Source organism: Triturus cristatus, chromosome 2_1 (assembly GCF_964204655.1).
Source record: "Triturus cristatus chromosome 2_1, aTriCri1.1, whole genome shotgun sequence".
Lineage (NCBI taxonomy): Eukaryota > Metazoa > Chordata > Amphibia > Caudata > Salamandridae > Triturus > Triturus cristatus.
The window spans coordinates 512,636,272-512,648,461 of NC_140581.1; the positions used below are offsets into that span (position 1 = coordinate 512,636,272).

The 12,190-nt window shown below is 45.1% G+C and overlaps 1 protein-coding gene across 2 annotated transcripts in view; it reads left to right on the forward strand.

Moving 5' to 3' along the window:
* The window catches only part of RASGRF2 (Ras protein specific guanine nucleotide releasing factor 2), a 2,022,215-nt gene that overhangs the window by 1,468,786 nt on the left and 541,239 nt on the right, over positions 1-12,190 (forward strand). Inside the window, exon 17 of one of the 2 annotated variants that reach the window (XM_085632406.1) lies at positions 7,155-7,295. In XM_085632406.1, the coding sequence (XP_085488532.1) occupies positions 7,155-7,295 (141 nt within the window). The remainder of the gene's footprint in view (positions 1-7,154; positions 7,296-12,190) is intronic. The other variant, XM_085632407.1, reaches the window with a different exon arrangement.

Consider the following 12,190-nt stretch of genomic DNA (forward strand, 5'->3'; position numbering starts at 1 on the left):
GGATCTTCTGCGGCCGAACAGCCGACCTGTGCGCCGCCGGGCTGTGGTTTTGGGGATGGACTTCTGTCTTGGGCCTCCACTCCCTCCGTGCTGTTGGCGGGAGGCTCGATTCCCCCTAACGCCCACACCCCACTACACCAGGAAGGATACCACGTCGGTCCCCATCAACTGGGGTTGAGGACAGCAAGTAAGCCAGTGGGGTGAGCAGGACTGCACTGGGCCTCACCCTTAGGGCGTGACATGGATTGCGGGGATTTGCCGAAAAAGGCAAACTAAATGTCACAAGTGAATTAGACGGGGGAAACAAACCGCCGCAAGCACCTGCAAATGGCGCTGGAGAGAATTTGGCAGGCAAATGCTGAGTGGCCCGGTAACACAACGAGTAGGGGGTCGCTCTGCATAATAGCCACCTACTGGCAACAACACACTGCCACCTGTGCGCCTCCCCTGCAACAACAAATGGATCCCAGCCCTCAACCGTTTTTTTTCCCTGCTTTTAACTCTGTTGATTCTTAAGCCTGTTAAATATATGAACATTAAGTAGGCTCCAACAAAGGATGAAAGAATTCACGACAATATAAAGCGGGAGAACATGAGAGACTAAGTACTACCGGGCTAATCTGGAACTGTAACCCGCCAGGCCCCCAAACTAGGCCTGCAGATTTAACGCCATTGTGCCATCTTGCATACAGTCGGCAGCAGATCTAGCATAGATACTGAAGCTGTATAGCGGAGTACAACAAACTGCAGCTGGGTGACCAATCACTATACATACACCCAGCACTTAGAACATTAAGGAGCACCCTTGTCATAACTGCCCAGCACTGGGAAATACCGCTGGGACATAATGGACAATCATGACACGCGCCAGTCAAAAATCTAGTTTGAAAGTAAATCAATGCACTAAACAGGAACAGACCAACCGCAGAGACAAACTTCAGACCTCCTCATGGAAGAACAGGACCAAGAGCAAGACCTCAAATCTATGCTTGCAGACATCAAATCAAGCCTCAAGACGATTGACACTAAACTAGACCTTATGGCGCACTGCCTTGATAAAATCAATGAGAGGGTCAACAAGCATGGAGATCGCTTAGATTATCTAGAAACTCGAGTTTCAGACACTGACGACAACCAAGCAACAACCAAAGAGCAACTTTTAAAAATGGACAAGGTCCTAGCCATTATCAAGGCCAAGAATGAACACCTTGAAGTTCACTTGAGGCGGAACAAACTTCGAATGTTAGGTGTGCCAGAGTCCACCGCCATTGACAACATGGAGAGCTACATAACCAGCATGCTAAAACATCTATTCAACGAACACCTATCCCCGGTATTCATAGTCGAGCAGGCACATGGACCCTTAGCGCCCTGAACCACCACCAGGGTCACCAGCTCGGCCAATAATTGCATGCCTACTAAATTATAAGGACAGAGACACAGTGCTACGCCAAGCGAGAGAAAGAGGAGAGGTTCAATACAGAGCACTGTGCTCTTCAGCACACAAAATAAATGCAATCATAAAGGCAATATTAAAATTATGACTTAGAGACAAGTTTATTTTATTTTTTAATAAATCTTTATTAAACATTTTATAACAATCACTTTTATTAAACATTGGATTGTGGAAATTATTGATGATTTTTGTTCAAAGATGATGGATCTGCTTTATATACAGTGATATGCTTAACCCATGATAAAGCCAATAGGCTCACGTTTAAAATTTTGGTGTTGTGACTCTTTGACAAAGTCAGGAAGTCTGCTTGAGTGAGGCCAGGCCCTGTGAGATCAACTGAACACTGCGCACACCAGAAGGTAGTGTGCTATAGAAGGTAGTTGTAGGAAAGATCTCTTTTTTGCCCTGGTCACCCCTACTTTTTGCTCTGGTACTGATGCTTTTTAACTGAAAGTGCACTGGGCCCCCAGTGCCAGTGCTCTTTCCCTTACAACAAGGTAAATGTCTAATTGTAACCCAATTGGCAAGGACTTTAGCATCTCTGAAAGTCTCTAGTAAATGGTACCGTTGGTACCTAGGGCATGGGTACTAAAGTAGTCTCCCAGAGCTGCAGCATGTATTATGCCATTGTAAGGGACCCACACACAAATTGCATGTAGACTGCTGCTGCAAGCTGCGTAAAACTGTGCAAACCATTCCGAAAACACAATCTGGCACACTCACTGTGTGCCTTGCTGCTGTTCACACCATATACTATATGTAAGTCACCTCTACAGCAGGCCTTAGAGCCCTAAGGCAGGGTGCATTATATTAATATGTTAGGACATATCGCCCTGAGCAGATATGCCCCCGTGATGTCTGGTTCCATTGCCACAACATTGCAAGTGATCAGGAAGCCATTTTGAGCATATATACTGGGCACTGGTCATTACGAGTTACCCAGCTACATAATGGTTTCACTGAAAATAGTGGTGATTGGTATCAAACACCTTGTCTTAATAAATCTGAACTGATTCGAGAACTAGCTTTATTATGCCATGTACCCAGAGGGCAGCTTAACGGTGCCCGCTGAAAATCTACTAACTCCCTGCAGGTGAGAGCCCATGCTCTCAGAGGCCAGACACAAAGATTGCACCGGAGGAAGATGTTTACACCTCCTCCAGCAGGTTGGCTTGTGAATTAGCATGTAAAGGCCAGAGACTTCAAAGCCTCTGCCGCCTTGCATATGCGACAATGGCTTCCCCCAGACCTGGTGAATGCCATCCCCTGCCCTGATGCCCATTTGGCACCTGAGCCGGCATCACACTTTCAGGCAAGGCACACCCTTAAGGTGGGCCACCTGAAGTGGACAGTCAAGAGAGGGTTTCTCCATTTTGAATTTTTGATCAAACTAGGAACTCAGGGTCAGGTGTATGCCAACTCTCCCCAGGAAGTGGTCATAAATTGGCTACTAGCCTATACTTCCATTGACGCCCCTACATTCAGCATTTAGGGGTTCCTCTGACACTAAGAACTCAGATTTGTCTACTGGGAACTGAAATAAGGACAAACAAGAGCATTTACAATGAGAACTGAGGACTCATTGGTGCCAAACCCTGCCTTGCTGCTGGGACCTCGACAATTGCACTTCCAAAAGCTGAACTCCTCCCAAAGCTGTGGAGGACCATCCAGTAACTTCAACAACCAAGCAGCATCTCTCTTAGGGTGGAGGAGCCATACTACTGCATCGGAAGGCACCAAAAGCATCTGGCCGGTAACCCTTGCCATTGGGCCTACAGAATGAGCAGCATGATAACAGAAGGCCCCTGAGACACTAGGAGGTCAGTCCCGTCTCTCTAGTGAGTTGTGAGGTGCTAGACCCCCCAGGAGCCCCCCATACAAATACCATACAAATACCTTGACAACCGGGGCACTTGCACCCACCAAGGCTTGTTTGTGTCCAGTCAAGACGCCACCAACATGATAACTTACTTGTCCATCGAGGGACTTTGAGAGAGGCGAGCTCTCCACTGAGATTGTTGCCATGCAGTATTTCACTTCACTCTTCTGTAGGTATACGATGAACCATGAGAGCCTTCACCGCTAAAGTGGCACGCCAGCCAGCACCTCTGCACCTGATCCCCACAGCCCAAGTACACTTCTTCTGCCTGGGTCCCCTGGGCCTAGGAGTCCCCATGATCTGAGCCCTCCCCTTTGGGTTCCACCAGACTGGTCCCCAAGACCCCTTTGCAGACTGTGGTTCTGGCAGGTCCCTTTAAACTTTGACAGCTGACCATGCTCAAGGCTAACATAATGACCAGCACCTCTGCATTCAGACAAACTGCTGGTGGTGCTTTTGACCTTGGCTCTCAAGCACCTTAAGTCCTAAAGAGTACCCTCTGCAATCATTTGCACATACCTGTATGCAGTACAATTCTTTTCCTTCCATAGGATGACATTACTGCATTCGAGGCTCATGCCTCAAATCTGACAGCTTTGCTATTCAACTGTTCTACTGTGTAAAAACAATAAAAAACTAAAGTACTTGCCTGATCCTAAAGATCTGGTGTCGAAATACTATATAAAATGTTGTGTGATTTCTCCAAATTGGCCTTGGATTCCTTCTTGAGTGTATGTCTCATTATTTAACCAAGTATACAACAAATGCTTAACACTACCCTCTCATAAGCCTGAGCTGCTCAACCACACTTCCACAAATAGAGCACTTGGGATTATTAATTTGAACCCTATAAACCAAATCGTCTGTACGTTTCGCATGCTGTGCCATTACATTGGCACTACCACATAAAATGCCAGCTTCCTACAATAGTCGCTGCAGGTGGTTGTGCACATGGCAGGGCCAGGCCCTGCACCGAACCCTGCGCCGTGCACAGTGGGGATAAGGTGCACACAGGGGGTTGGGCACAGAGCCCGGCTGATTGCCAGACCCTACGCCCACCCCATGCCACGCACAGCAATGGACATCTTACTTTACATTAAAACACCCCTAGAAATATAAAGAAAAAAAACAAAGGTTAAAATGACTTCGGAATTGTAGTTATATTATACTTTACATTTAAAACAACTTGAAAATTCACTGAAAAAGCCAAACGCATTGGGATGTTGTATTTAGGAGAAATTGTCAGTTCAAACATTCGTTTTAAACTAAACAAATCACTGAAATTCATCACTAATAGTTATCTCAGGTAACTATAACTTGTGCCCTAAAGTAACTATAACTCACGCCTTGCCCTGCACTGCTAATTCCTCCCACATTACATCACGCATTACATGTCATATGACATCATAGATAACATCATTGCAACATCTGAAATGGCATCATTCTTGACAACACTGCACTCAGCCTTGTCTCATTTTCCTTCTCTCCTGGCCTGCACCTCTTAGTCCCCATACCTTTTCCTGGTTGGCTGCACCTCTCTCACTTCATGCCTCACTCTGCTTGTACTTATCCCTATTCCCTGCGCCTCTCTTCCTTTCCCTTGATTTTACCTCTCCCTGTCCTCTCCTCTCTATCTCTGTAACTCTCCATGTTTTCCTTGACTTGAGTAAGGAAATTGCTTAGGTAAAATCGATGGTGGTGTTGTTTTTCTGGAGCAGGAGCTGTCTTGCACTTGCCCCTGTATAAGAGTTCAGTTCCACCCTTCGAATAATTCTATTTGTAGCATGCAGCTGTTCTTTTTGTGTGGTTGCATTGTGTGCTTTGTAAAAGGGCTGGCATGAGGATGTCAATGTGTTACTTTAGGTATGTAATTGACGTCGTTTTATTTTCTAGTGCTGCTGTGGTTATGTGATTTTGTTTTTGTAAATTCTTATGGGGTCTTTTGGCTATAGATTATTCATTCTGGTATATTGTATCTTTCTTTTTATTGCAGATTCTAATTGGTACAAAAAAAGGACATGTGTTTTTATGTCTAGAGCTGAACTGTGATAGATATCATTGCAGGCTGATGTCCTGTGGCCCTCTGTTCTGTGAGATTTTGTTTTTCATGTCTTCACTCTAGGTGTGCCAGTTGGTTGGTAGCCAGCATTATCTGGTTACATCTTTTTCCATCTAGCTGCTGCCGAGATTGTCTACTTGTGTACATATCCGACTTATTACCTGTAAAGCGATAAATGTGCTTGAGTGCACCTGCCTGCCGCAAGTTGTTCTTCCATGCTACAAAAGACAGCTTTGTCACAGCGTGTGACTGTTCGCAGATGCTGCTGACAGTGCAGTCTCATGTGTGCGCAGAGGCTGCTGACAGTGCAGTCCCACGTGTGCGCAGATGTTGCTGACAGTGCAGTCTCACGTGTGCGCAGATGCTGCTGACAGTGCAGTCTCACGTGTGCGCAGATGCTGTTGACAGTGCAGTCTCACGTGTGCGCAGATGCTGCTGACAGTGCAGTCTCACGTGTGAGCAGATGCTGCTGACAGTGCAGTCTCACGTGTGCGCAGATGCTGCTGACAGTTCAGTCTCACGTGTGCGCAGATGCTGCTGACAGTGCAGTCTTACGTATGCGCAGATGCTGCTGACAGTGCAGTCTCACGTGTGCGCAGATGCTGCTGACAGTGCAGTCTCATGTGTGCGCAGATGCTGCTGACAGTGCAGGCTCACGTGTGCGCAGATGCTGCTGACAGTGCAGTCTCACGTGTGCACAGATGCTTCTGACAGTGCAGTCTCACGTGTGCGCAGATGCTGCTGACAGTTCAGTCTCACGTGTGCGCAGATGCTGCTGACAGTGCAGTCTTACGTATGCGCAGATGCTGCTGACAGTGCAGTCTCACGTTTGCGCAGATGCTGCTGACAGTGCAGTCTCATGTGTGCGCAGATGCTGCTGACTGTGCAGTCTCACGTGTGCACAGATGCTGCTGGCAGTGCAGTCTCACTTGTGCCTGGATCAGGTTTCCAGCGCTTCACAGGTCACTTGGTTGCAGTCCGTTGCATATGTGCTGCACTGTCATAGTGCAGTCTGTCTGAAGAAATGTTTACATCTGATCCTTGCACTCAGTTGTTAACGCTGCCCGTTGTGCAGAAGAATCGCGTGCTTTTCACTGTTTAATATGGTCCAGCAACTAACACTGTGTAATGGTCTTCCCACTGCTCTGCATAGTACTAAGGGGCATATCATCAAGGCACCACGATAAATTTATCGCCGCTTTAGCGTCCGTTTTTGGGTGAAAAGCGGCGATAATTTTATCGCACTATCAGCAAGGACACGCTAACGCGTACCCGGCTAAACTAACGTGGACAATGTCGCTAACAGACATTTCTCCAATCATCAAGCTAATCGCTAACCTGTGTAGCGACGAGAAAAGTAGCACTAACCGTGCTTATCGCAGGTTTGCTTAAGTCTGCTTTTAAACTGACTAAGCCATAATAGTCTATGGGTGGTGGATCATAATGATGAAACTACCCTGCCATATCATCAACATATCGCCTATCGCTGTGCGAATATCGCTAGATTTTCAGCGATAATCGCACATTTTGCAGCTATCGCTGGATTTATTTTTACATTGGAGAAAAGTGTTGCTGATAGTGCGCTATCTCTGCGATAACATTCAGCGATAGCTGGCGATAATTATCCTCGCACTAAGCGCGCTTAGCGTAAATTTTCGCCGGCTGTTGCTGATATGCCCCTAAAAGCTTTAGTTCCACAAAATGTCACAATACCGTTTTACTTTCCTTACCTATTTACTCTGCTTGTTTGGTTCTCATAGGTCAGACTACTGATAACAACCGCTGTTGCCCCGTCTCTCCTGCCTCTGCGTTTGCCATTGCTACAGCGGCAGCAGGACACGGAAGTCCCCCAGGTGAGAGCAGTCGAGTTCAAGAAAAATTTAGACGGGTCTCATTAACAGGTAATTCTGCCTAAAAATGTACTTACCTATGCTTTATGTCTCGGTGCTTCAGCTATCTCAAACAAATAAGTTAATAAGTTAAAAGCAGTGTTTGATAGACTTTTGCTGTTGGATACTAAACTTTACTACTATCCACAATACATACAAATATTTATGTATGCCTAGATACAGGAGTGCACAGTGCTTAATTTGTGTGGGTGGTTGCTGGTGATTGGCACCTCATTCATTTTTGGGGACTGGAACTTATTTTTCATTATCAACCTTTCATCCAGAGAAAGAGGAAGGTAGACAAGGGAGAAAGGAGGAAGAGAAAGATAGGAAAACCAAAAAAAAGGAGGAGAGCAGAGATACATAAGAACCTGCTAAAGTGACATTGAGGGGCAGGAATGTTTTGGGCAGGGAAATAAAAAGGCACAAAGTGTAATCAAAACTAGGTTCCTTGGTATTCATCAACATTGACATTAGGCAGTGCCAGCAGTGGGTACCTAAGAAAAAATGTGGGTCCCTGCAATTATTGAGCTGTACGGAAACAAGCATTTGCAATGCAGCAGATCTCGCATTACTGAAGGTTTGAGCTATTGGCGTTGCTAATAATAATGCAATGGCAATAGCTCAAACTGTTCAGTAATACGAGACCTATTGCATTGCAAAAGTTTGTTTCTTTTGTTGCAAAAAACTCTTAATGCCATGCTTTGACATACTTACACTTTTCCCCACCTTTTTTTTTTTTTTTTTACTTGGAGTGTTCTTCTTTTTTTTATTTTTATTTTTTATTTTTATTGATGCAGTTGGATGTTACGTGATACATTAGACAGAAAGATATATTAACAGCATATATACTTATGTTACATCTTCAAAAAAAAAAAATTCAAAACATATCAAAACAGAAAGCAAAAGGCAGTATATACATACATTCCACGGTACAATATACATCAATCTCTTGGTCTTTCAGCAATCCATTCAGAGATAGGAGACCACATCATTTTACCGAAATCCTGACTTTTCTTCCCCTTCTGAGCATAGAGAGATATCTCAATATTATATCAAATCCAGTTGGCCGCACACTGCTCGTCACACCAGCATGTTGCCCCAAGGAACTCTGGTAGATGTAGTGGCGACGGCGAGTACGCCTATGCCACAGTGTTGAAAAAAAGTATGTGTCGCATTAGCCATCCCTGGACACGTGTTTCGAGGTAGTTGCCTCTCGTCAGCAGGGAGTAGGTAAGTGTAAAGGGGTGCCGCGTGGACTGCCAATAACGTAAAAACAGGTAGAGTACCTCTCATGGCACGCAGGTGCTGGTCCAGAGCTCGTCAGCCCAAATGGCTCAAGGGAGCCTTTATATAACAAATCCAGTTGGCCGCACACTGCTCGTCACACCAGCATGTTGCCCCAAGGAACTCTGGTAGATGTAGTGGCGACGGCGAGTACGCCTATGCCACAGTGTTGAAAAAAAGTATGTGTCGCATTAGCCATCCCTGGACACGTGTTTCGAGGTAGTTGCCTCTCGTCAGCAGGGAGTAGGTAAGTGTAAAGGGGTGCCGCGTGGACTGCCAATAACGTAAAAACAGGTAGAGTACCTCTCATGGCGCGCAGGTGCTGGTCCAGAGCTCGTCAGCCCAAATGGCTCAAGGGAGCCTTTATATAACAAATCCAGTTGGCCGCACACTGCTCGTCACACCCGCATGTTGCCCCAAGGAACTCTGGTAGATGTAGTGGCGACGGCGAGTACGCCTATGCCACAGTGTTGAAAAAAAGTATGTGTCGCATTAGCCATCCCTGGACACGTGTTTCGAGGTAGTTGCCTCTCGTCAGCAGGGAGTAGGTAAGTGTAAAGGGGTGCCGCGTGGACTGCCACTAACGTAAAAACAGGTAGAGTACCTCTCATGGCGCGCAGGTGCTGGTCCAGAGCTCGTCAGCCCAAATGGCTCAAGGGAGCCTTTATATAACAAATCCAGTTGGCCGCACACTGCTCGTCACACCAGCATGTTGCCCCAAGGAACTCTGGTAGATGTAGTGGCCACTACATTTACCACAGTCCTTTGGGGCAACTTGCTGGTGTGACGAGCAGTGTGCGACCAACTTTTGCATAATTTCTCAATATTATATATGCCTAATAATCTGGATAGCCATAACTGAAAAGAGGGGGCATTTGTGTCCTTCCAACCTGATGTAATTAATATCCGAAGTACTGCTACAGATATAAAGACCAGAGCTTCCTCAGCTTTCCCTAGTTTTAATCTATTATCTATGCCAAGTAGCATCAAAGAAGAAGACAATTCTATCCTCTGGCCTAATACCTCCCCCCAGAATTTAACTATCTCTCCCTGTATAGCTGATAACGAACCACAATTATAAAACATATGGAGTAAATCTGCTTGAGCCTTATTACATCTGGGGCACCTGTCATCCGCTTTAACCCCCCATGAGAAGAGCTTAGCGGGGGTATAATACAGATCGAACAAGGTCTTATAATGTTGAGCCCTCAAATTCGCAGAGCGAAATATTTTTTTATTCATATACAAAGCCATATCCAAATCCACATCGGGATTCCCTAATTTCCGTGCAAGCGTATTCTCCATTTTCCCGATATCGCTTTTAATTTCACCCAACAAAGACATATATATTGTTTTAATTCTTAAGCCCCCTTTTACCAGCGTGTCAATCAAAGGGACTTTCGAGATAATTGGCAGCCTAATTCTTAAAGCCTTAAATAGACTAACCAGTTGAACATAAAAGAGCCAATGACTTGAAGGGATATCAGCTCTACTCTGAAGAACATCAAAGCCTCTAATCCCATCTTCACCCACCAGATCTCCCAGTGTCCTAATTCCATGCTCCTGCCATATCCGAAGATTCCTATCTAGACCCCTCCCCCAAAATAAACTAGAATTGCTAAGATGGAGATACGCATGTATTTTGGGGATCTTGACGAGCCTAGATACAGCTCTCCACAGTCCCCATACTCCTTCCAAGATCTTGAAGCGAGGTTTTTTATAATATCTACGATCAACTTCACACATCAAGAGGCCATGTGCTTTTCTTCCAACTAATAACTCGTAGATGGATGGTGGAGTCTGTAAATCTCCATCGTCTAAATCATAAGATTGTGTAAACCGAAAGAGGATGGACATTTCCGCTAACAAACAGGACCAATGATATAATCTTAAATTAGGTATTGTCACTCCCCTATCCCTCGGGAGTGACAATAGATTTGTAGAACGTCTAATTTTCCCATACTGCCAGATGAACCTTATGAAAATTGATTCGAGTCGTTTAATAATTTTTTCCTCGACTAACAAAGGTATAGCACGGAAAAGATATAATATTTTTGGAAACCTTGTCATTTTGAGGACGTTCACCCTCCCAATCAATGATAAATGTAGAACATCAATTCTTTTCAAATCTGTTTCAATCGTTTTTCCAAGTGGGATGAAATTCTCCTCTGCAATCCTACTGACTGATGCGTTGATTCTAACTCCCAAATATGTTGCAGAGTCCATATATCTAGCATCAGATTTAACGATATTTGCCGTACATATAATTTGAGTTTTTGATTCATTTAACAAATAGCCAGATTTATGACCAAATAATTTGGCCAACTGGGCCAGAACCCCAAGTGCCTGTTGCGGATTAGTAGTGATCACGGCCAGATCATCGGCATATGCCATAATCTTATTTTCATAACCATTGTATATCACAGGTTTCATCATCGGACTGGCTAAAATCTCCCGAATAAAAGGGTCAATATAAAGAGCAAAGAGGATAGGGGAACAGGGACAACCTTGACGCGTACCTCTGCTTATATATATTTTCTCCGAGCACTCACCCATAACTACAATCCGCGCAACAGGATCAACATACATTGCTCTCAATGCTGTAATACAATTCTTGCCGAAGCCCCTACCAATTAAAATCTGCCAGAGAAAGTTCCACCCAACACGGTCAAAGGCTTTCTCGGCATCGAGCAGGATCATGGCCATCTCTCCCCCCACCGCAGACTGGACATCGAATAGAGCAATTGCCCTCCTAATGTGGTCTGTAGTACCACGGCCAGGTACAAATCCATGCTGCCATGGGGAGACGAGATCGCCTATGACCCTGCCCAACCTCTTGGCCCAAATTTTAGAATATAGCTTCGTGTCCGTGTTAATTAACGAGATTGGGCGATAGGAGCCCGGCTTCTCACTAGGTTTCCCCTTTTTGTGGAAAACCACTATATTCGTTTCCTTCCAAGATTCCGGAACCACTCCTGTGCCCATTATCCCATTAAAAAGGTCATTGAGAAGCGGGGTGATCTCTGCCTCAAAACATTTATAAACTTCCACGGGAATTCCATCGGGGCCTGCTGCTTTACCTAGGGCTATCTCATGCAAGGCATCCGTTATTTCGCTCCCAGAGATAGCCCTCTCTAACTCTTCCCTGGCTATGTCCCCTAGACGAGGGCCAGCGTCAACAATCTCTTCCCTCTGAGGTTCATATGATTTTGTCTCTAAATACAGATTTTGATAAAAATTCTTGAAAACCTGGAGAATATCTGGAGGATCTGAATATTCTATCCCATTTTCTTCAATCTTAGAGATAATATTTTTTGCCTTCCTCTGCCGAATTTGTAAAGCTAAAATTCTACCTGCCTGTTCGCTCGTTTCATACCGTTTAGCCCTAGATGATTGGTATTCAGACATTGCTCTCAGTGTAACCAACTTCTGTAATTCGGCTCTAGCTACCAGTAATAACCTATAACTCTCATTGCTAACCCGACCTTGAGCAATGTCAGAGGTATGTTGTTCCTCCGCAGCAGACAGTTTCCTCACACAATTCTCAACCTTACTTCTATCCTCATTTCTAAGCCTTGTTGCACAGCTTATCGTTTCGCCTCTAAAAGCTGCCTTGAATG